General features: G+C 53.5%; 1 protein-coding gene across 3 annotated transcripts in view; it reads left to right on the top strand.

Moving 5' to 3' along the window:
• bcor (BCL6 corepressor) overlaps positions 1-24,337 on the top strand; it is a 44,670-nt gene that overhangs the window by 10,381 nt on the left and 9,952 nt on the right. For 2 of the 3 annotated variants that reach the window (XM_061841660.1, XM_061841662.1), the window contains exons 2-9: positions 5,395-5,476; positions 5,600-8,701; positions 11,153-11,209; positions 11,811-11,985; positions 12,897-13,187; positions 15,074-15,328; positions 17,948-18,258; positions 19,692-19,985. In XM_061841660.1, coding sequence (XP_061697644.1) covers positions 5,474-5,476; positions 5,600-8,701; positions 11,153-11,209; positions 11,811-11,985; positions 12,897-13,187; positions 15,074-15,328; positions 17,948-18,258; positions 19,692-19,985 — 4,488 coding nt within the window. In that variant the 5' untranslated portion in view covers positions 5,395-5,473. The remainder of the gene's footprint in view (positions 1-5,394; positions 5,477-5,599; positions 8,702-11,152; positions 11,210-11,810; positions 11,986-12,896; positions 13,188-15,073; positions 15,329-17,947; positions 18,259-19,691; positions 19,986-24,337) is intronic. The other variant, XM_061841661.1, reaches the window with a different exon arrangement.

Below are 24,337 nucleotides of genomic sequence, written 5' to 3'. Positions count from 1 at the left end.
CCCCCAGAGCTGATCGCGGCTCTGCGCTCCAGCGCGCCTGGCGGGGCTCCAGGGACCAAAAAAAAAAAAAAAAAATGGTGGCTTGGAAACGTGGTAGGGCGCCATCACCGTCTCGGCGTTCCTCCTCCCCCACCTGCACTTTAGCAGATACATCAAATGTGTCGCTGACGTTTTGTGCATAATTTCCCCCGAACGACCGTAAAAAGCACTCGGCCAACTTGTTTTGCACGCTGGCGCTGACCCGCCCCCGCCCGCGCGCCCCAGCGCCCGCATCGTAGGGAATTAGGAGGCCTCCGCCCAGGAGGAAATGATGAGCGGCGCCGTTGTTTGTTCCGGCGATGGAGGTCACCGCAAGTTCAAGTCGCTGCTGTCACAAGCAGGAAATCAGCGGGATGAGGCAGGCGTAAGCGTCCGTCCGCTCTGCCCCCCCCCCACCACCCCCACTTTTATTTTTTATTTTTTATATATATATATATATGACCCATTCTTTTCAAAAAGCGGTCAATACAGAACTCAAGAGCGACTTGGCTAAAAAACACCGGCGGTTTTTCTGTTTAATGGTGCGCGTCGAGGCTCCGCTGCTGCGGTCTGCTTTATAAACGCAGCACGACCACTGTGCTCCCCCCCACCCCCCCCAGCCCCCGCTACCGCCCCCCCCCACCCAGCCCCCCTCCCCTTCCAGCCCGCCTGTCTGCCTGCCTGCTGCCGGCCAGCCTGCATGATGAATTGGACGGCCGTCGGGAGTTGTTTGTTGCCAGGGACGTGCGTCGACACTCTGCCCCCCCCCCCCCCCCCCCCCCCCCCCCGCCTCACACTTCCCCCCCAATCCAGATTCATTCCACATGCAGTATGTCAAAATGGCGTTGGAAGGGGAAAAAATATTGGTTTAGTCAGGCTAAAATTGGAAGTTTTTAAATGGTGTAGCATACATGCCAGACCACTAGTTGGCGATGTCACTTTCTAACTTTTGCAGTTTATGGATGACTCCTGGTGCACTATTGAGTGTAGCGGTTTAAGAACTTGACGTCACTTAATGCCGTACTTTAATTTTTTTTAGCTTTATAAATGGTGGCGAAATATTTTTCATACAAATATTTTCGACAATTTTGATTTGATTATTACGCCGTGTTACGGCGAGTTATGCTGCCGCACCGAGCGCTACGCTGCAATGTGAGCTCCGTCATCAATAGAAACGCTACGACAAATAGCCAAATAAATGACTAAAACATTGCGGTATTTCTTTACAAGGATAGCTTTATAAATGGTGGCGAAATATTTTTATACAAATATTTACGCTAATTTTGATTTGTTACGGCGAGTTATGTTGCCGCACTGAGCGCTACGCTGCAATGTGAGCTCCGTCATCAATAAAAAAAAACGCTACGATAAATCGCCTAATAAATGACAAAAACATGACGGTATTTTAATTTGCCTCAGCGATAACATTTAAAAAGAAGAAAAAATTTTTATCACGGTGAGAAAAGTCAGAAATGATCGTTGTGGTTCAGTCCAGTCCAGCTGAGGGCGATAACGAGCACTACAAAGTGTTGCACATCTGAGCAACTCAAGTAGTTTTTGAGTTATGCGAGTAAATGAATGAAGATGCGACAATAAATAGTCGTTCATTCTCAAACATATTTAAGACCAGATTTATCTTCCAAGCATTGTCGAAGCGTCAAGCTGTGCGAACGTTAGACGGACATTTAGCTTGGTATAAACGGCGACTAATTATTCTAATGTTAGCAAAGTATGATGCGCCCATTTTCCCGAGCTGTCGGCTCAGCCGTAATGACGCCGGATAATGGAGCCGCGCTTCATCCCACCGCGCGCCATGACGGATCCGCGGAAGCGGGTGTGGTCGGCACATTTGGTCTTCGGGAGAATGTTATTTTTTTTAATGACCTTTTTCCCTCCCCGGCGACTGGCCACGTGTGGCGTTTTAAACGTAAACGCCGGTCGACGCGCAAGATCGCAGTCGTGTCTGTTGCGGGTCAAAGTCACACCTGCATTTGCCAGTCAATTAATAAAGATGCACCGCCGCGCTTGCTCCTCATTAGACGCAACGTGTCACGCCGTTAGACGTGTTGTTGTTGCGTGTGCAGCTGCTTACTCAATCGGGATGCACGCGAGCGGCGGGGGAGAGTCTGTACGGCGCAGCCTTGAAGCTGAGATGTCGAAATCGTTTTCCCGGAGGAGAACGCCTGGTTTAGGCTCTGCCTTTTATACTGATTAGAATCTGGTTACAAGACCGAAGCGCAGGGGTGCGATATTCCTTTTCCCAGATGGGACCGGTCACGTAAACGCTCGGTCGGAGTAGTCGGGTCGTGTTTCTGCCTTGAGGTTAGCGCGCGATGACGTTGTCGTCGATGCACTTGAAAGTACGGCTGCTTCCAAGCAGGGACGGGGATCTTGTTCTAAACTACTTGGCCATCCATCCATCCATCCATCCATCCATCCATCATCCATCCATCCATCCATCCATCCTTTATCTACCGCTTTTCTGGGTCGGGTCGCGTTGGAAAGTAGCTTCAGCAGAGATACCCAGACTTCCCTTTCCCCAGCCACTTCTTCCAGCTCTAACTATCCTGAGGCGTTCCCAAGCTAGCTGAGAGACATAGTCTCTCCAGCGTGTCCTGGGTCGTCCCCGGGGTCTCTTTCCAGTGGGACGTGCCCGGAACACCTCACCTGGGAGGCGTCCGGATCACATGCCCCAGCCGCCTCATCCGGCTCCTCTCAATGCGGAGGAGCAGCGGCCAGACACTGATCCCCTCCCTGATGACCGAGCTTCTCACCCGTTCTCTGAGGGAGAGCCCAGTCTCAGGAAACTCATTTCGGAGGCTTGTATCCAGGATTTTGTCCTTTCGGTCACGACCCACAGCTCATGCCCATAGGTGAGGGGAGGAACGTTGATCGACTGGTAAATTGAGAGCTTCCCCTTTGGACTTAGCTCCCTCTTTACCGCAACGGACGGATACAAAGTCCGCATCACTGCAGACGCTGCACCGATCCGTCTGTCGTTCTACTACTACTACTTGTAACTTGCTTTAATCAGCCTGTTGCTTTAACAATTGCAACTTCTGGATATGAGAATTTGACCTCCATTTCGATACATCATGTGATTTTTTTTTTTTTTTTTTTTTTTCAATCTCCAGTATTACGACTGTTAAGCGGCTCTTCCGATGGTCACGTACAGCCGGCCGGAGATTTTCAATCGGAATGAGAAAAATACTCGGCATGAATCAAGCGATGATAAAGTAAAGCTGCAGTGTTGTCACACTTGAACAACCTCAGCTGCCGTAGCAGTATATAAAATATGTATAAATACAGTGTGCACCCAGGACTACGAAGCGCATAACCGTAGCCATTATTTTATCATTAATTGCAGCGGTGATTGAAGCAAAATTGTACAGCCTTCCGTTTGAATCGCCGCGCGTTCCCTCGTTCTTTCCGTCTGAAATGTGCCTCATTTTTGCTTCGAGTCGAAGGCGCGTGCTCGCACAATAGCCCAAACCCGTTCGTGCCCCCGTCCCCCACGTTTCACCGCGCTGTCGTCTTAAGTTGCGCGTTTGTCTGTCAAGGCAGCGTGCCGTCAAATGTCTACATTCCTATAAGAGGCTTATTTTTTGTTATCTTGTTCAGTCTCATTGAGCGCAGATTGCTTTTTCAATGCCAGATGAGCTGCTGTGGCGGCGGCGGCGGCGGCGGCGCGGGCGGCGGTATGTGTGTTTGCGAGACAGGAAGCGGGAGTGACGCACGTGCATGTGCTCGCTGCGCCTCTGCACGCACGCACGCCGTTTCAGTTTTGTCATACGCGGATGTTGTCGAGGCAGGCCTGCTTTCCTCGGTTGGGGGTTGGGACAGGGAGGAACCGTGATGAGGGGCCCGCAGCAGCCTGATTAATGGGCCTCGGGTCACGGCAATAAAAGTGGCGTGCCAGCGAGGCTCGGCGTCGTTCCTCTGGGATGATAGAGGAGAGCGCTTTCTCTGCTGCTCTCAGCACTGCTGAGCGCGGCAAGGCTTCGTTCTTTACTATTTAAAGGCGCTTCCCTCCTCCACGCCTCGGCCTCCCACCTTCTTCCTGCGCCGGCTCCCCTTATTAGGGCCGCCTCGCGAAAAAATGTCCTCATAAGGAGACGTCGCGTTCGTAAACGCGGACTCGCGATTGGAAGTCGCCATTTCCCCCGTAATGCAGTCGTACGTGGTGTCGGTTTGGAGTATTCCACCGCGACGAAAGAAAAATTGTTGCCGGGCGTTGTTCTCGTCATGTAGAAGACAATTGGAGTCATTTTGCGACTGAAATCGGTCTTGCTTTTTGTTTTCTTTAAAAAGCGTCCGTCTTTCGCAGCTGCGTTTTCCAAGGCGTCGCTAGCCGACTAAATCTTGCTAAGACTTCATTGTTTTAAGTGGCAGGGTGAGCCAGAGTTTCCGGTTGCGTTTTGTACTAAGCGGCCAGGGCGTAGACCTGTGTACTACGTTTATTGTAATAAATTCTGGTTCTGTGGTGATCAGTGAAACTTTAATAAGGGGAAACATCGCTCGCGAACGATCGCTAAAAATCTTTTGTCCATCATATCCCACCGGGGACGGAAGTCCCGGATTTCATGTGAAAAGGGAAATTAGAATTTCCTTAAAGGTTCAAATGAAGAATTTATCAATTTAACAGACCAATTAATAATGGATTAAAAGGTCATTTCACAAACCAATCAAATTAGCTTTTTTTTTTTTACATCTTTATTCAAGTTTAAAGAATCTGTCCCCCCCCCCCCCTTTCCATCTCTTTTTTTTTTTTTTTGCTGTGGCTTTAGCGCAGAGTTGTTTTCACGCTCTGCTTTTACACGTGCGCGTTGGCCCGATCTGCGTTTCGGTGTCGACGGGCGGTAAATGGTCCCCTACTGAAGCGGTCTCTGATGTATAATCTGGCCTCGCTCGGCGGGCTGAAGCAGCCCAGAGCGTAGGTCAGAGAGGCCAGGGAAAACCAGTGTGTGGGGAACGTGACTGAATGGCGGCAGCTCCGCAATGTGCCTCTAGCCTACAGGGGTGGTCAGGATGGGGGTCAGCGGGGAGGGGGGGGGGGGGGGGGTGGTTGTGTGGTGCTGAGCGTTTCTGACTGATGGGAGAGGAGCTTAACTCGTGGCTTTCAACCGTTCTGAGCTTGTTTCCAAAAGACAAAGCTGGTTCCAACTGCCATTGTTGCAAAGGGTAAAACGCTCAAATGTGTGATTTCAAGAAATATGAAGTGATTGTGGTCACTGATTGGCTCTCGTTCCCCACTGATTGAAGTATATTGGTGCTTTGACATTGGGAATTCCATAATCAGATGTGCGTCCAGAACATGGGCAGTTTGCGGCCGAGTCAAGACACTTAGTGCTGAATGCTACTTGCTTGTCTCCCCAGGGTTACTTCTGTTCGTGATGTCGATGCTGAGACGCAAACCAATCTGGAACTAAGACAAAGGAACCACATCACGCAAAATATGGTGCGTCTCTGAGATCAACCTTTCCACTCATTTCTTCCATTTAGTTACTTGGGGAAAAAAAACAAAGGCATTTTTTGTCTTTCTGGTCACCGTTTTTTTTTTTTTTTTTTTCCCTGGCTGTAGGTGGATGCAAGGTTGACGCCTCTGGCGGCGATGGGGCTGGACCGAGGCACCCTCATCCACGATGGTCTTCGCCTCCATGGTGGCGTTGTGTATCCGGGGATCAGAACGCTGCAGACAGAGAAGAATAGAGAAGCAGCTGTCCTGCCATTGGGTTACAACAGGGATGGTCTACCTGAGCTCGTATACAAGCCGGACGGCCCCTTGGACAGCCGTAAACCCTCTAATGGATACATGGGCCTCTATAAGGGCATCCCTCCTAATCTCCACAAGCCGGTGCTGATTCCCGGACCGGAGGGGTTAAGCTTGGAACGACGTCTGACAGCTGGGGAAAAAGCACCTGAAATGAGCTTGGCGAACACCGGCGGAAGCTACCTCCGTCTGCCGTGGCTCAACCCTTACCCAGAAGCGAGCATGTACCCCTTCATGGACTCATCCAAATACGCCGCTCTGAACATGTATAAAGCTTCGTTGCTCAGCCAACCCAACCCCTTTCTTCCCCAGCATCTGGCCTACCCTTCCCTTTGTGCACCCCAAGGTGGAAATGTCAACCCCGTTGCAGTCACCTCTGCGGCTGAAAGGCTCTACTATATGCCCACTTACCCACCTCCTACCATGTCCTCTCCCCTGGTGGCGCCCCAGATGAGGATTCCTCCGGTCTCAGTGGCCCCCACCTCACTTGTGCATTGCCAGGACAAGGGCCTGGGTGTAGCTCCTCCCTTTGTACAGCAGCTTCACCAACCTTCCCCACATCCGCAGCATCATCCGTCTGTTATCGACAGGGAGCGATCACCCAACAGGAGCGCTCGACCAAGCAGACCTCCCTCTAGGACTGGCACCAGTGCAAACAACAACACCGGTAGCACAAGCACAAGTGCTGCCGGCGGTGCAAAGAATAGCCTACCCTCTGACCCCTCGCCTCACGCGTCCTCTCGCCTCTCCCAAACTCTGATTGACAATTCACTGGATTTACAAAGGCCCGTCGCGAGGATGGGACAACCGCCCGTCTCTTCAGCTCCGATATCCTCATCGTCTGCCACGCAGTCCATTTCTCATCTGTTGTCTGTCAGCAGCATGGCATCAGAGCAATCCTCCCCTGCCCGGCCACGCCCAAAGGACGGGGCGCCAGGTGCCGAGAGGAGACATAGCAGGTCGCCCTCAAAGTCCAGTTTTGAGAGGACCGCTCACCAACCCCAAGCAACCAAAGAATCGGCAGAGAAGCCGTTGGATTTGTCTGGAAGAATACTGGAGTTTGGACTTCATAACGGGTTCCCGATTAAGATGGACACTATTGCTCCGGGCGCACGTTATGGTCTTCCCCCAAGTGGAGAACTCCTAAAAGAGAACCTAGCTCTCTCCCCCTCCTCACACCCTCACTCTGTGGTAAACAGCACTTCTTCAAAGGTCTCAGAGAGACCAGAGATGATCAGCACTTTACACTCCTCCTGGGTCGTACCCAGCCGGTCTCCTTCTCAAACTCAGCACGCCCCAGGCTTATCACCGTCTCCCAGAACTAATGCAGATCTGGGATCTTCACAGGTCAAAGGCTCCTCCCCCTCCGTCATCAAAAACAAAAATCTGGAAAGAGTGCTCCCTCAACCACGCATCTCATCTTGTCCGAGGATAAGTGAGCCCAACACTGTACCGTCAGAGTCCTCTCTCACTACATCCAGGGGTCTATCTCCCAAATCAAATGGCGATTGGGTCAAACAAAGCCCTCTTCAATCGGAACACGTGCCAGTCATGGGCCACCACAGAGAGGGAGCTGAGAAGTCCTCCCACAATGCGAAGAGAGCAGAAGCGATTCCAGAGGTGCCATCGTACAAAAGGCCCTTGTTGGAGAATGGCCACCCGGCTGGCCCCCTTTACCTTCCTCAAAGTGACGCTTACCTAACCCACAGTTTGGCCTACGCCAATAGATACCTGCACTACCCCATTCCTGACAGCATGGCACTTCACTCTCTGCCACTTGCAGCAAAAGGTCCCGTCTACCCACACCCAGTGTTGCTGGGAAGCAATAGCCTTTACCCAACCCACCTGGCAGCAAAACCCCCTTTACCGTACCACAATCTACCGCCTGCTTCAGGAGGGGAATACCTTTCTTATAACTCACAGGAGATGTCCCACCCACTCATGCAGCCTCCCTCTGATAACAAGCTCGCGGAAAGGGGGGATGGGAGCCTGAAACTACGGGGACATGAGAAATCCAGGAGTTCTTTTGAAGAAAGAGAAAAGAACACGAGCAAGGAGATGAGAGAAGGCAGCCAAACAAAGTCGGATAAAGAAGTCTTAGCACAAGGACAAAGTGGCAGTCAAAGTAAAACATCGTCTCCGTCTGTAACGTACCGAGAAAAGATTGAATGCATTGACCTCGTCCACTCGGACACCGATGCAGACTCGACGCCGGCAGTCCAGAAACAACCCCCCGGTGAATCCTCAGCTTTTGACCAAAACGAACGTTACTATAGCAACCAAAACACAACGAGGGCGGAGTTTGAGCCAAAATTTCACCTTTCCCATCCTTATCCTATTCTCTCCGGACACAGCCCAACACGGAAACCCCTACCCGCGGACAGACAGCAGGAAACGCCCTATGGAAAGCCAAAGGTTGTTCAGGACGCGGGCTGTCCCGGGCCAACATCCAGCACATCCCCAAATGATCCAGAGAAGCTCTGCCAAGAACAAGAGCAAGACTCCTCGGAGGAACAGTGCCCCAGCCCCGACCCTGCTGACGACGACCAGAGCACCTTGCGGTGCGCCCGGACGTCCGGTGAGCGCAGCTCTGGTAAGGACAAGGGGCAAAGAGACAGCAGGGTTCCTCGCTTTACTCCAAATTGCACCGTTATGGCCCAAGAGGGGAACCGGGACGCGTCGACGTGCAGAGGCCTTGAAAATGAGGACAGTGTCGTGGACCTCGGAGAGTCTCAAGGAGAGGGCGACGACGACGACGAGGACGATTGCCAGAATTCCAAAGGCTCCCGTGGTTCCAGTCTGGCCAAGAGAATCGCCAACTCCTCGGGCTATGTCGGAGACCGCTTTAAGTGCGTCACCACGGAGCTGTATGCCGACTCCAGCAAGCTCAGCCGCGAGCAGAGAGCTCTGCAGGTAAGCCCGACTGACACTCGTCTTTGTATATGTCGTACGAGCAGCGCGGCACACGTTGGCCAAACCGGTGTGTGCAGTTCTCAAACGTTTCCGTCACACAATGGAGCCCCTAAGGTTGAACGCTGCCCTCAGAAGTCATCGAATTCATGCGTTCCACCGTCAAACTCTCCTCGTAAGAAAAATGATATTGTCCAAATGTACCGAGCGTTACACAGATGGGGCGAGCATATCTCCCTTGTTAATATTTTGACACTGCATCTTAGAATTGAGAAGTTGGAGTCCGACCGGCGTGAAGTTCGCTTACTTGACCTCACGGCCGATGCATATTTTGCTTCCTCTCCTGTCACTCCAAACCTTTGCGCAACTCTCCCGGCGTATTTATCCACAATTGGAGGTTGGACTTTAGAGGTTCCGCTGTACTTCAAAACGCCGGCATAAGACCGTCAAGCTCTTTATTCCCATGCCAAAATTCCCAGAACTCCCTCTGGATCACATCTTTCTGGCATGTGACTGGCATACTGCTTTTCCAGCACAGCACAAGACTAATCCCCTTGCTGTCATGCTACTGTCCTGGCAACAGACTTGACCTTCCCCCTCCTTTTGAGTTTATCACCATCTTAGTCAGCGCGCGCAAGGCCAGCCGACGCCCTCTATCTGGGATGGCGGTTCAAAGGTTAACCAGGCCCGCCGCGACCGTGTGTTGATTAGCAAGCAGGCGCTCGCTAAAGGTTATTCTCGGCGCGTCCGCACACGCTTGTCCTTGTGCGAGTGCCCCGGGGCGAAAACGCATGTTTGACGCCGCGATAGCGCCGCGTCTGTTTTCCCGAGCACGACCGCGGTCGGCCCTCGCCGCGCGCGACTGCCGGCGGCTATGCTTAACCCCGAGGTTGAGGGGCGGCGGCGGCGGCGGCGTTGTCGTCCGTGCTTCAGAACGAGCAGCTGCCCTCGCTGGGCTTTCCTGTTTGGCAATGGACCCCCCCCCATTCCCAGCCAACCCGCTGTGCTGTCCTTCCTGCCTTGTTGCTCTCCAAGGTCATAATTCTCCTGTGCCCTTTTTGGCTAAAAAAGAAACCCCACCCCCCCACCCCCTCCGCTCCCCTTCCCTCCCTTCCCTCAGCCCTTCTTTCACTCACTCGGCACACCATCAAATTACATCCACATAAATTACACCAGGGGTGGGGAAACCTTTCCCCCCGATCATGTTTAAAGTCTATGGAGGGTCCGTTAATGACCCTTTCGCGCAGTTTTCCCAGCCTCAAATTTTTTCAGCCGGCGTGTCCGTCGTGAGTGGAACAACAAAAACACAAATTGCGTGAAAAGACGCCGGAAGCCATTTTGGCTCGAAGCAGCCATTTTAGGGTCGTTTTGGCTGTTTTCGAAGGGTCCTTTAAAAACAAACTAGCCCGGGAGACTTTGTTTGATCGCTACAGTTTCTGAAGCACGCATACCAAACAGATGATATGCTAATGTGGAATTTGCAAAGAATTTTCGGCAGCGTTCGCGGGCGCCGCGCTCGAGCAACCTTTCTCGCCGTAAAGCCGCGCGTTTAAAAAGTCAACTCCTCGAGGTCAGCGCACGAGCAACCTTGCGGTGTGCGGTGAAGGTCACATCCCGAAGAGATTAATTGTTGCCCGACCGGCAGAAACGTACAGCGGCAATCGCGCCGCTCCCGGCGTTGTGATTTTCTTCCGTCTGGCGCTTGCAAATTGCAAAGCGGCTCCTTCCTCCCGTTCATTTGTTTTTAGAATTGCGCGACAGGCCGGATTGAACGGCCCCCGCCCCCAATTGGAGGGCTCCGCACCCCGGATTTTAGTACACTTGACATTTGTCGCTCACGGACGAGCGTTTGAGCTACCGTTTTGTTTTTTGTTTTGTTTCTTCCTTCACTTTGTCATGCGGTTCGCATCCATCCGCCAACAATCTGCATAATAAAAAGCCAACGAAAAAGCCCCTATGCTTTGTTATCCACTGGCGCAGAGGCAGATTTGTTAATGTGTCCCAAATGTCTGCGCGTGTTGTCGAAGGCATCCTCGCGAACTGTGGTTTTTATCTGTGTCATGCTTGTCAATGCGTAGCTTCAGCACAAAGCTGTCAAAACGCTTCATTTCTGGACGTGCGATGATTGAATTTGTTTAGCGGAAACAAAAGGATAATAATGACTAATTACGATCAATTTTTTTTTTTCCCCCATTACGCCTCGTTTTTGCTCTCGGGAAACGTTCAGAAATGATTTGGTGGTTTTGTGCTGACCTGTTGAGTCGTTTTTTGTTTTTTTGTTTTTTTTATGGGGGGGTTTGTTTGTTGCTTCATTCATCTTCGAAATTGTCATTTTTGTGGGACTGCCTTGTGAGTGTGTGTCAAGCAACACCGGAGAAACCTTCACATTTAAACACGAGAATGAAATGATGGACGGTTATATTGAGCCCACCCCCCCCCATTCTAATTGCTTAGATGGAAGTCATATCACGAGAGGGGAGTAATATAAGTCAACCTGCAGCTAACTGGGAGGTCAGTTCTTTACATTTCTTATCACATCTGCCTCTGATGGCCTCTGTCTCCTTGTTGTATTCTCTGCATCGCTGCACACTCCTCCTTTTTCGCACTCCCTTCTCCCCCCCCCCCCTACCCTCACCCCTTCCCGGCCGCCTCGGGGGCTTAGATGTATGTTTCCTAGCCGTGGTTGTATTCCAGGAAGGGAAGATGTGCCCAGGACTTTAAGTCCCAGCGCGCATGGACTTACAGTGGCTGCAGTAGTCTAACCTGTGTCTTGATGCTTGCCCCCCCCCCTTCCCCATTTCCCCTCACCTTCTTACCCACCCACCCACCAACCTCTTTTTGTCTTGTCGGTTTAATTTCTTGGCGTTTTCTTTTAATTAAAAAAAAATCAGTTTCTAAAAAATAATAATAATAATAATAATCTATATCGTTCTTGGATGCACATTTACTGAATTGTCTTTTGCTTTTCTAGCTGTTTAGGCCAGATTGAGGCTTAAGAGAGGAGTGCCCGTGTGTGTGTGCGCGTGTGTGGCTGGGCCAGACGACGAGTGGTTTTCATGGGATTTTTCTGCGTTTTTTTCTCTCTCTTCTTTGTGTGTATGTGCGTGCTCAGCGGGCGATGATACGGTTCTCGGAGCTGGAGCTGAAGGAGAAGGAGGGCGGCGGCGGCTGCGTCGGCGGCGCGTGCGTGTCTGCTCCGACGGCGGGACGGGAGCTGGCGGACGGCCAGCGCAGAGAGCGAGCGCTGGAACTCGGCCAATATGCCACCCGGCAGGGCGAGAGGGAGGGTGAGCGTTCGCACACGTATATCACGTATGCACGCGCACACACACGCATAAGCGCGCTCTAAATGAGGACGCACAAATGGCGAGCGCGCCGGCGTGCACGCGCGACAAACGCCGCGGCGAGCGGGACCGGGTCACGCTAAAAAAAGACGCTCTGCCTCCGTCGACGCGGACGCTCTTGCGCAAGCGAGCGAGCCGCGGGGACGCGGGGAGGGAGTTTTATTTTCAAGAAGCCTTTTGTGCTTATCTGCCGCGCGGGGAGATGATCGAGAGGGAGGGAGCCAGCGAGCGAGCGAGCGATTGTGCGAGAGTGAAAGCGGTGTGACGGGGGGGAGGAGTGGGGGGGGGGGCGAAAACGGATGGGAGAGCGCAACAGCGAGGGTTGGGGCGCACGAGGGGGTTGTGGGGGGGGGGGTTAGTTGGGTTGGCCAGGAGCCCAGCTGCGTGTCGGAGCGAGGCCGCGGCTGACGTGTGAGCCTAATTATGGCATGGAGAGGGATGAGGGGGGGGGGGGGTTGAGGTTAGAGTCACGCTTTATGTGAGAAGGGTGTGGTGCGGTCATGCCGTGGGGGAGGACAGAGGACACAGCGGTGAAAAAGGGGGACTGAGCGAGCGTGGGGGGGGGGGCAAGAGGCGTAAGTACGCAGGATGTTGCCTCGCCGCCGCCAAAGTATCGACGTCGGCAGTGAACCATCAAGCCGCTGGCTCGGCTGACATCAGATTAAAAAGTCTTTACCCCATCAAAGTTTTACTGCCCGTCTTTAAAGCGGAATAAAAGATGCCTGCTTCTTAACTAGCGTTTTCCCGCTGACGCCGCCGCCCCGCCACCCCCACACACCGCCCGTTGTTTCTCGACTTTCATCTTTACCCCCCCCCGCTCACGCCCCCGCCGCCCGTTTTCCGCTCACGCTCAGGTGTTCTGCTGACGTACCCCAACAACCGCGTCCCAGTCCTTCAGAGGTGCGGCGCCCAGAGGGAGTCCGGCGGCCTCGGCGACGGAGCGCACCGGCCGGGGCCGGACTCCGAAGGGGGTCCCCCCGCCTTGGCGGCGGCGGCGGCGGAGGGCGAGTCTCCGGAGGAGGCGCTCTCCCATGACTTTGGCGCCGGCAGGAAGCGCCTGCGTGTCCTCAAGGTGGAGCAGGACTCGGAGCAGGAGGAAGAAGCGAGGATGTTCCACTCCCAGAAAAGAGCCAGGATGTCTGCCGGTGAGAATTTGTCTTTTTTTTTTTTTTTTGTCACAGCGCCCGCACACGCCGCGCTCCTTTTTCTTCAAATCTTTGCCGCACGACTGCTGGCGTCTCCCCTTGTCGCTTTACCAACAGAAGTTCCCAAAAATCAATTCCGCTGTAAAATAAAACGAGGTTCCTCGGAAATAGCCCGACCCCCTCCCCCCGCCCCGCCGTCCCCCGTCCCCCGCTGTTCGCTCGCTCTGTGAAGCAGCCTGCAACGCCAAGTGTTTAATCCCGTCTTTGAGGCCGAGCCTGAGCGCCGAGCCAAGAAGAGGGGACGGCCATTCTCTCTTCTTTCGGCGCCGCTTACCCACCGGCACCTCCCTTTTCAAAGCTGCTCTTTTCTTCTCTTTTCATCTCCCCTCATCTGTTTGGGTCTCCTCCGTTTTTGTCTCCCCCTCCGGCATGTGGTACCGCACTCTCCCCCCGGCAAAAAGCTGACGAGTAAAAAACGTGCCTCCCGTGTGATTTTTGGCTTTTGTCATTTTTTTTTTTTTTTTTTTTTTTTGCTGCTAAATTCGTCAACAGATCTTTTTAATTTTTTTTCTGGAACGTCCACTGGTCCAGATAAAATGGTATGAAAATGGAATATAGTAAAGCCTCGGTTCGAGATTTTTTTTGCTTCCGTTTTCGAACGAAAATCAGGACTCGAACGCTACGACAAAACCCGGAAATAACATTGCGCGCGCCCAGACCATCTCAGCCACGACGCGCTTTGTTGTGAATTCCCACATCACCGAAAACCCCCGAAACAACATTATGCGTGCGGCGCAAGCAGCTGACCCACCCACGACGCGTTTTGTTATTGTCTATTCGAACGCCCCCTGAAAAAACACGGAAATAAAATATTATATATATATATATATATATATATATATATATATATATATGTATTTTATATGAACTAAACTATACATGTATTTATAGTATGCAGTTTATTATCAGGAAAAGCTATAAAAAATTGCTTTTAAAAAAAAAACACATTTTTAGGCTTGGAACGCATTATTACTTTTTCCATTCATTGTAATGGGAAACATCGATTCGGTTTTCAAACATATCACTTCTTGAAACTATATATGTATTTCTAGTATGCAGTTTATAATCAGGAAAAGCTAAAAAAAAACATTGTTTAAAAACAAATTTCTAAGCTTGGAACACATTATTTCTTTTTCCATTCATTGTAATGGGAAACATAGATTCGGTTTTCGAACAACAAATCACTTCTCGAACCGTTTTCTGGAACCGATTTTGTTCCAGAACCGAGGCATCACTGTATCTTCGTTGTGACCAAAATAATCACCATTGTCAGTGTTATCGATCTTTTGCTAAAATATATCGGAATATATCCAGAAAATACAAATTTAGCGATACATGCAGTGAGAACATGGCAACACTGCCCCCTCTTGAGGGTTACGGTTCCTGCCGTCATATTGTCTGTCCAGCGATGCTGAATTTTCCAGTAATGATGAATTATATTTTTAAACTGAAATAGTTTTCCCTCGCCGTATCCTGGTCACCTATTGTGGATTCGGTGCGATACATTTTGCAGTAATTTCTTTTATTCTAAAGCAGTACAACAACAACGAAAAAAGAAAAATTCACGAGAACACATTGCAAGGAATAAAATGTCCATAGCGTTCATTTACTACTGTATGTTTAAAAGTAGAGAAAGTGTTTATAAGAGTATGGTTAGGTTAATTGGTGTGTGTGGAAGATGAATAAGAATCTGGGGAGGTTCGTATAGCTCTAAAATATGTGGTCGCTACTGTGGGGATTTCACCTATTGCAGGGTGGTCCCGAACATTTTGAACCGCAAACGGTTTCATCCTTACTCGGTACTTGACGGGACATTTTGTCGGCAGACGAGCAGAACGGCGCCGACGGCGACGAGGACGACGACGAGGTGCGGAAGCTCAAAGTCTGCATCGAGCTGAAGGGGCTGCGGCTGAGCAAGCCCGCCCAGGGGGGCGGCTCGCCCGAGCGCCCGCAGATCAAACAGGAGCAGCCGTGGCCCCACTTTCTGGGCCCGCCGCAGACCCAGCGAGAGCGCGACGAGCGAGCGCTGGCGCAGAGAGCCGACGTCAACAGGAAGTGGGGCTGCGAAAGGCTGCTGAACGGTGAGTGGCGGCGCCGCGCCGCGTCCCGCGAGTTCAGCCGGGGTAACGGAAATCTATCTTTGGCTTTTGCTTTTGCTTTCTCGTTGAGCCGCCTGTCTGGAGGGGGCGGGGGGGGGGGGGGGGATTTCCCAGGAGCCTTTTTGGAAGCAGGCATAGGGAATGAGGTAGCAGATACTTCCTTCTGCCAAGGGGGAAAGGCTGCGAATCAGATGGGAGCTGGGGGCCACAAATCTAAAATGCCGCCCTCCCCCCTTGTGATTTTTTTTTTTTTTTTTTTTTTTTGAACTGCCGGCACTACAGCGAGCTCGGTGACGGCGATGAAAGCGCGCACGAGGGAAGTGGCTGCTGGAGATATGCGTGGGCAGGTGTAGCGTGACTAATGTGTGATAATTTTTTTTTTCCACCCGTCGTCTCCCCCCCCCCCCCTAAAGACCGTTTGCGGGGAGAAAGGCGAGCGAGCGCGCGTTTGCGTGCGCCTGTGTCGAGGGGGGCTGAAGCAGGGGGCTAACTTATTAAAACCATGCGCTCCCTTCTTCGCGTGCCCAGACTGAAGCGGAGGGACAAGCACGGCGAAGAGGAAAATAAAAGAGCAGGCGGGAGATGAAAGAAAGTGAATAAATCAGAGAAGATTTGCGTTTTATGTTCCCTGCAGAAACCACAGGCCTTGATTGGCCGCTGATTTCTTTTCATTCTTTTTTTTTCCCCCCGTCTTCCCGCTTTCACCTTTGCAGATAACGTCACCTTGGCAACAGCCGCGTAACGATTTTTTTTTTTTTTTTTACCTCCAGTCAGTTGGTTTGCGCTTGTCACGGCTGCGGTTTGTCCTTTATTCTGAAATATGCCTGGCGTGGACAAAAGTGTTGGAACGCCGCTCCTATCAACGCGCTCATCAGTGGCAGTCTAGGACTCGGTGAATGTCAGTTGTAAATCGTCTGACATTTTTGGCGGGATTGTACGCTTCCAACCATCGCAGGAACGCTTTGGGGAAAGGCCGTTTGCAGTTCATTTTGACACCGCAAAGTCCGTGAAGACCTGATCAGGTCCATTTGGTGTGCTAGAACCCGACAACCTTTCGGGAGGGACGATAACGACCCTCCAGAGCCAGATGGACGAAAAAGAAAAACAAACAACCCACTTTCAGAAGCCTCTCATAGGGAAGTCCTGCAAAGATTTCCGGGTCGGCGCACAGACGGTAGGTTTTTGCCGCAAACGTGTGCGTTTCCACACAGCGAAAATGAAATACGTCAGGGACCGCGACGGGGGTGCCGTTAAACTTCACACCCGCGTGATTGCGCCATTGCACATTGGGATACGCCCCCTTTATACCCGACACAGGCGCTGTCCCGGCAGTTCTGGTCTGTGGCATTTTTCAAACCAGATGTTTACTGGCGCGGCTGGTAAATTGTTGGCCTCACAGTTCTGAGGCCCCGCCTGTGTGGAGTTTGCCTGTTCTCCTCGTGCCTGTGTGGGTTTTCTCCGGGTGGGCACTCCGGTTTCCTCCCACATCCCAAAAACTCGCAACATGAATTGGACACTCTAAATTGCCCCAAGGTGTGATTGTGGGTGCGGCCGATTGTCCCGAAGTGCCCTTCGATTGCCTGGCAACCAGTTCAGGGCGTGCCCCGCCTCCTGCCCGTTGACAGCCGGGAGAGGCTCCGGCACTCCCCGCGACCCTCGTGAGGATAAGCGGCAAAGAAAATGGGTGGCTGTTTACTGGCGGCGCGAAAGGGGCGATCGTTTCCAAGGAAAAACCCAAGTGGATATTCATTTTCTGAATCGGTTGCGGGGGGGGGGGGGGGAGGCACGTTCCCTATTTTTGGCTCCAAATAATCACTTTCAAATGTTTGATTGCATCACAGTTCTTTGACTTCTAGTTCTGTTTAAGGCTTGGTCGTCACTAAAATTGAAATAAGTAGGTTATCTCTCCAAATTGCTTTTTTTTTTTTTTTTTTTTTGTTACCACCAAATGTAGTCCGGCTTCAGGATAGCCGAGCCATCCGATCCCAGCAACGTCTCCACCGACAAAATTGGATCCCAACGGCATTAAAAGATGACGCCAAGCGACGTCGCGCGACAACGGCTGCCGCGGACCCGCCGGGTCGACTCTCGAGCGGCTCCGTCGGCGCGCGGGGGAGGCTCGGTCCTAATGCGGGAGCGCGGCGCAGAGCCGTAGAATTTCACATTCCTCCTCACCCACGCCGAGCCGCACGCTTTAATGGCGTCTTTATTCTGGAAATTGCAACGCGGCGCGCCTTGCGCGGAACGCTCCGCGGCGATCCTCCCGAGCGGACGCGTTTCCATTAAGCTCTTAAATACCGTTTTGACCTTGCGGTTTTCGAGGACCCTGCGTTTTTCTTGCCGAGAAAGCGGCGCATTTGCGCAATTCGAAGCCGGAGAAGATCCTCGCTGCCGCATGCGCCTCGCTGTATGGGAAGGGGGGGGGGAGGGGGGGCAGTATTTTCTTCCTGATCGAGCAGGCGTGCGGCGCTCGCAGACAGCTCTCCGCGCTCATTAATAAACCAACAGAGGGTGAGAGATGGCCTTGCAATACCTTCCCGCCTGCCCGTATACTCACGCCGCCTCCCCCTCCCTCCCCCTCTTCCTCTTCGTCTCCCACAGGAGTCGCCGCGCCTCCCCTTCACCCCGGCAGCCAGCTGAAGGACAGAGCGCACCCGGCGGGCCCCTTCTCGGGCGACCGTGGCCTCAGGGAGCCTCGGCGCGGCCCCCCCTCCCCGGACGCCGAGGCCTCGCCGGGAGGCGCCCCTCCCCTCAAGCTGCGTCGTCATAGCGACACGGACAAGCCCAAGGGCAAGCGGCCGTGCAAGACCAAACACACCGGCCAGCGGGAGCGCGAGAGGAGGAAAGAGGCCGCGCCGGGCAGCCCCGGCCGGCGTTTCCCCGTCGACGCGGGAGCGGCCGAGGACGGCAAGGTGAGTCAGTCGGCGGCGCGAGGTTTCTCCTTTTCGCACGCAAATCAGGTTTTGACTTTTTCCCCCCAGCGCGACAGGGCGGTTCGGTTTATGGGATGTCGTCAGTCATTGAAGAATGACTCACGGGAGCCCGTTTGGACTCGTTTGCGACGCAGGGACAGCTTGTCGCTTTTTGCAGATGCCCGTCGAAAACCAAAACTTGGGTGCTCGGTGAACTTTTTTTTTTTCCCCTTTCCGTTGACAGGATGGTGGGTGGGATTTTGAAAAAACTGCGTCGATCTGAGCCGTTCTCTGGAGGAGGTAAATGGACGGACTTCTCTCGCAGAATCGTCGGCTTCCGACCCAAGCTCGACTCGTCACGGACGTCTTAAACGTCAGCGGGAGCCCACCGGGAGGCTCGTGACGGGACTTTTTTTTTTTTTTTCCTTCCGTCGACAGGTGGGTGGGCGGGATTTGGGTCGCTTGGATGCCCGCCATCCCGGGGGCGACTCCCTCCCCGAGGTGAGTGATCCCGTTTGGAACGCCCGAGCGAGCCTGCACTGGGGAGGGAGAGAGGAAGGAAACGTGTTGAAAATGTTTAGAAGGTGACTGGCGGGTGGCCCGACCCCCCCCACCCCCACCCCACACCTCCTTCCGGAGCGCCTACGCGCTCGCCGACTCGTCTCGCCGCTTAATTGTCAAGCGCACCTCGTCCAGCCCGTTGCGGCGCATCGATGTGTACAAAGGGTGCGTGTCGGTGAGCATTCCTGACATAACAACAAAACCCCGGAGCAATTATACGGCGGCGCAGAACACGAGGCCCGCTCGCTCGCGTTCCCTCTTTCTCGCTCGCAAGCGCGGCGAGGAATGTGGCAGCCACGGTCGAGCGCGTGAACTTCAAAAGCGGTGGGGAGGAAGGGGAAAAAAAAAAAAAAAAAAACGAGCACGGGGAAAATTGCGAGGGGGGAGGAAGAAAAAAAAAAAAGGCGAGTTGTTTTCCGCCCGCGCCGTTCCCTTCCCGGCTCCTCCTCAGCCTGACAGCTGCTCCGACACGGAATTCCACGGAGAGGACAGACGCGCACTCGCGCGGAGGCAGGCAACTGCCTCTCGCCTGGCGCTCGCAGGCCTGTTGGTTTAGTGGTTCAAGGAAAAGTGGCGTGCCAGCCTGCAGCGTCGGTTCAGAGGCGCCTCGTGCACGTGTGACACATTGCGTGTCTTCCTGACATAAAAACAACACAGATGTTGCACATTAAGGCCCCGCTGCACACGCACGCACACAACAGCGCCATTGTGCGCGGCCAGATACGTAATGAACGGCGCACTTTGGGGAATAAAATGTGTGTGTACCCTTCGGTTTCGGTGCGCGTCTGCGTGTCAACGGCTTTAACACTCTTCCCCCCGCTCTCTCTCTCTCTCTCTCTCTCTCTTCTCTCTCTCTCTCTCTCTCTCCACAGCCGAGTGAGCAGCGAGAGGCTCCAAGGAAGCAAGCTGCCTCTCCTAATCATTATCCCTGCTCTCCAGTCAAGCCCTGCTCCCCCGCCGCGCTCTGTCCGCCCCCGCCGCAGCAGCCCCAGGCCAACGGCAGAGCGGGCGCCGTCCCGCCAGAGGTCACGGGGGCGCACCGGATGCCCGTCGCCGCCGCCGACGTCCCTCCGGTGCGGCCCATCCCGCCCGAAGCGCGCCGCCTGATCGTGAACAAGAACGCCGGCGAGACGCTTCTCCAGAGAGCGGCGCGTCTGGGCTACGAGGTAATTGTGGGTGGGGGGGGGGGGGGGGGGGGGGGGGGGGGGTTGGCGGGGTGGCACATTTTACACTTCGCCTCGTTTCCCGTCTTCACTTCCTCTCCGCTTAAATTGAGCTCATTTTCTCGCCCTGCTTTGTTCCCGTCTGCGACGTGGCTCCACGCCTATTTTCAAAATTGTCTCTCTCCTTGCGTTCGTCCTCCTCATCCCGTCTTCATCCCTCTATTTATCTTCCATCTATTTCACCAGAGTGCAGGCTTTCTTCTCGCCATCTTTTTTTCTGCCCCCCCCCCCCCCCCCCCCCGCCTGTCTCAGGTTTCCGCTCTTTCCCTCCCCCTTCTTTCCTCTCGGCGCTCTTTCTCTTCCTCTCTTTGTGACTCAGATTGTCGTTGGCACCCCGCAAGCGCACACACACACGAAACCACCCCCCCCCCTTCCTCCGCCTGCACGCCGCCCCCCCCTTCTCTCGCTTCGCTCCGCTCTCACATCTCATTAATTTTCCGTGAGGCGAAGTGTGACACGCACGCACACAGACGCGGGCGCACATACACACGCTCGCGCGCAGACGGCATCGGCGGGCTGATAATACGGCGAAAAGCGGCGACGCTCGCTGCTTCTCTCGCCTTCTCTTGTGCGTCCGGACGTTTTTTTTTTTTCCCTCCCCTACCGCGACGCTTTCTGGCAGTCGTTACGCAGAACAAGACAAGAATCTTCCGTCGCTCCCAAAGCTTTTAGCTAGACCGGTTTTCCCGCCTAAGAGCTTGGCGCCAGCTGGCGTTTAACGCAAAGGTGCCCTCAATAGCTTGGCAGCCTCGCCGTCTCCGCTGCGGTGCGGATTTTGCTCCGGCCGTGACGCAAATTCCGAGCTCGCCAGAACAACAACAACGACGACGAGCTGGATGAGCCGGAACACATATTCATAAGTCCACGATCGACGACGGTTTAGCGCTCAAACGTTGACGCGCACCAAGTTGGGATTTTGTGGGTCAGCGCTAAATTGTACGAGTCCGGTCCGGTGGTTTGATTAATCAGACTGAGGAACTTTTTAACACACTTCATGCAGTCCTGTTGTCACAAAATGCTTTTCACGAAGGGCCCCGCAAAGGATGATCACTTGGTGCGGTTCTTAAAACATGGCTTGGCCGTGCCAGCAGAATAATTTCGCTAATAAGTTAGCTGGGATGGGCTCCAGCACTCCCGCGGCCCTTGTGAGGATGAGTAGCTTGCAAAATGGTGGATGGAACTTGTGCCATAGCTGATGTCAGAACACAGATTAGTTGTGTATCAACAGCGCCTCATCTGGTTGTAGGGAAACACTGCACCCCTTTTTGACTCAGTTGCATATGCAATCGTTCACATTTTAAACGATGGATGACAAATTAAAACAAGCACTTCTGAAATATTTTGTTTCCGTACACCGTGTGGCGTTTTTTGTGGAATTCATTGGCTACTTAAAGCCCACGCGATGTCACGCTATTCACGCCGCCGACGCAACTAGCAACATTGTGGATTTTATGACGCGCTTCGCTAATTCCGACTTTACCTTCGTGAAGCCCTTCAGAAACGGAAGCGCGACGTGAACAGAGCGAAGGTTGCCGTCCGCGCGTTGCCATTTAATTAAAGCCGGATGGCGCTTTGTCTCCGGCCTCCTCCGCCCGCCGTCCTTTGTGCGCCTCTCCTCTCGACAGATTTTCCAAATTGATTTATCGATCGTCGCAGTTTAATGCCCTCCTCGGCCGCCCGCCCGCCCGCTCGCTCGCCTCTGCGCTTTCCGCGCATATTCTCGCGTGTGCAATATCTTTAATCACCAGCAGAGGCATCTTCGGCAAACTGTAAGTAGGTGCGTGCGTTGCTCATTAACCGCTTGCTTTATGGTCTCACGCACGCACGCATTTATGATGATTAGGCGTGTGCGCGCCCGCCGTGATGTGTGTGAGTCAGAGCGGGCGGCGGAGAGTGTGAATGAGAGGTAAGCGCTGGGAGTATAATCGCGTTCTAATGGCCCTCTAATGTGCCGTGGTGACTGCGGTTAGCGGCGGCGGCGGCGGCGGCTGTTCTTCCTTCCTTCCTCCCTCGCTCGCACACAAACGCGCCGAGCGAGCGGCGGCGGCGGCGAACGGCGGCGCAGTCGGCCGTGTGGGAGAGGAGCTGGCTCGTCTCTGTGATTTATGTGTCTCTCTCAAACGTTTTATTCCCCTCCCGCTTTTTTCTGTTTTTTTTTTTTCCACTCACGCCCCCCCACCACCCCCCTTAGCATTTCCCCCCCCCCCCCCTTTCCTGCGTGCGGAGAGGGGGGAGGAGAAAACCTGAGACTACACAAACAAGGCACTGGCCGCTGCGCAAACAACACCCCCGCCTTCCCCTCCTCCCTCCCTCCCTTTCTTTCTCTCGCTGCCTCTCAGGAAGCGCGTCTCTCACTGCCTGCGTGTGATAAGCCTGGGGCAGACCCCTGGGGCCCCCCCTCCGCAACCCCCCCCCCCCCCCCGCGCGCACACACACACACACATACACGCGTGCACATGCACAGCAATTTATGCGTAGTGCCACACACACAAGCGTACAAGCCGGTAGATGCGCAGCGCTTGTCCCGCAGTGGTGTTTTAGTGCCGCAAGCTCCAGGCTTATCACACGCAGGCAGCGAGATACGAAGGCCTCGGAGACAGTGACGCACACACACACACACGCACACGCACACGCATTTGCTTATTAGCGCGACGCCAGTTATGACCTAATAAGCGCACGTACAGTCACGCCGGCATGCTTTTCTGAACAGGCCGCGCGGAATGACTGATGTTATAAAAATAAATGAGGAAGCAAAAAAAAAAAAAAACACTTGCTGCTATCGCACACCCCCCCACACACACACACACACACCTGCGCATGCAAATTCCTAATCATCTTAGGCGAACACACGCGCATTTAAGTCGCTCGCGCGCGCTCGCACCCGATGCCCGGGCAACGGCGCGCATATATTCATGTTCGTTTAGTTTCGCGCTCCGTGCCGGCGCACATGAAAGCCCACTCGCTCCCTCGCTCGCTCGCTCGCTCCCTCCCTCGCTCCCTCGCTCGCTCGCTCCCTCGCTCGCTGCTTCCCTCCCTCGCTCCCCGTTTTATTCGCTCGCTCGCTCGCTCGCTGGCTGGCGGAGCATTTGAAATGGTAATGAGCAGAGATGCTGCGGATGTCTTCATCCCTCTCTTCAACCAACCAACCAAGCGACCAACCAAACGACCGACCGCCCCCCCGACCCCCTCCTGCCTCCAATTCGCCCGTGGCGGGCGCTCCGGCGGGCCGCCTCGCTCCAACCCGTTAAAGGCCGGGATAAAGGTGCAATCTGTCATTTATTCTTCTCACATAAATCACGTCTAATTTTCCCTCCTCGAGCCGTCGTACGAGGGGGAGCTGGATTGCAATTTAAGTCCCCTGCGCATTTCTAATCAGAAAAAAACTGGGGAATTGCGTCGATTTGAGCCGTTCTCCGGAGGAGATAAATGGACGGATCGTTGGCTTCCGACCCAACCTGGAATCGTCTTAAACGTCAGCGGGAGCCTTCCGGGAGGCTCGTGACAGGACTTGCCACGTTCGTCATAAAAACTGAAGTGGAAATTTCACAACCCGTGAGAGGGATTTACAAAAAGTTTCCAAAGCCCGACATTGCCGCAGTGCAATCCGGCAGACAATCGATACATCCATCCATTTCCTTGAGCCGCTTATCCTCACAAAGGTCACAGGGTGTGCCGGATGCCTATCCCAGCTGTCAAAGGGCAGGAGGGGAGTCACACCCTGAACTGGTTGCCAGCCAATTGCAGGGCAAATCGGTACAAGCAGCCGCACTCGTAATCACACCTACGGGCAATTTAGAGTGTCCAATTGATGTTGCATGATTTTGTGATGTGGGAGGGAAACCACGCAGGCACGGGGAGAACATGCAAACTCCACACAGGCGGGGCCGGGATTGAACCCGGGTCCTCAGAACTGTGAGGCCGACGCTTTACCAACTGAGCCGCCGTGCCGCCCCAATCGGGACATTTAACGATGAATTCAAAAGGAATCAAAATAGCGCAAGTCACAGCTCTCCTGAAAACGAGCCCAAGATGAGTTTCTGAGAATGAAAAATGTTATCGCTTGCTTCTGTAGAATAAAAAATATTCCGTCAACTACTGGTTGGACACTTGCAGAAGCCGCTCGTGTTGGGTGGACGTCGTCTATCAACAAAACCTACCCAAAAGCGACGCATTACATTTCTGCATGTATTTACGATTCGTGTTCTTATGGAAAAACACATTGAGATGAAAAACTACTAAAAACCGTTGTTGCGGACGAGTGAATATGATTGATAGAAAACATCGTTAGATTCTTG

Source organism: Syngnathoides biaculeatus, chromosome 14 (genome assembly GCF_019802595.1).
Source record: "Syngnathoides biaculeatus isolate LvHL_M chromosome 14, ASM1980259v1, whole genome shotgun sequence".
Lineage (NCBI taxonomy): Eukaryota > Metazoa > Chordata > Actinopteri > Syngnathiformes > Syngnathidae > Syngnathoides > Syngnathoides biaculeatus.
Note: the sequence above shows the minus strand (reverse complement) of the source record. Positions and strands in the feature narration are given on the sequence as shown.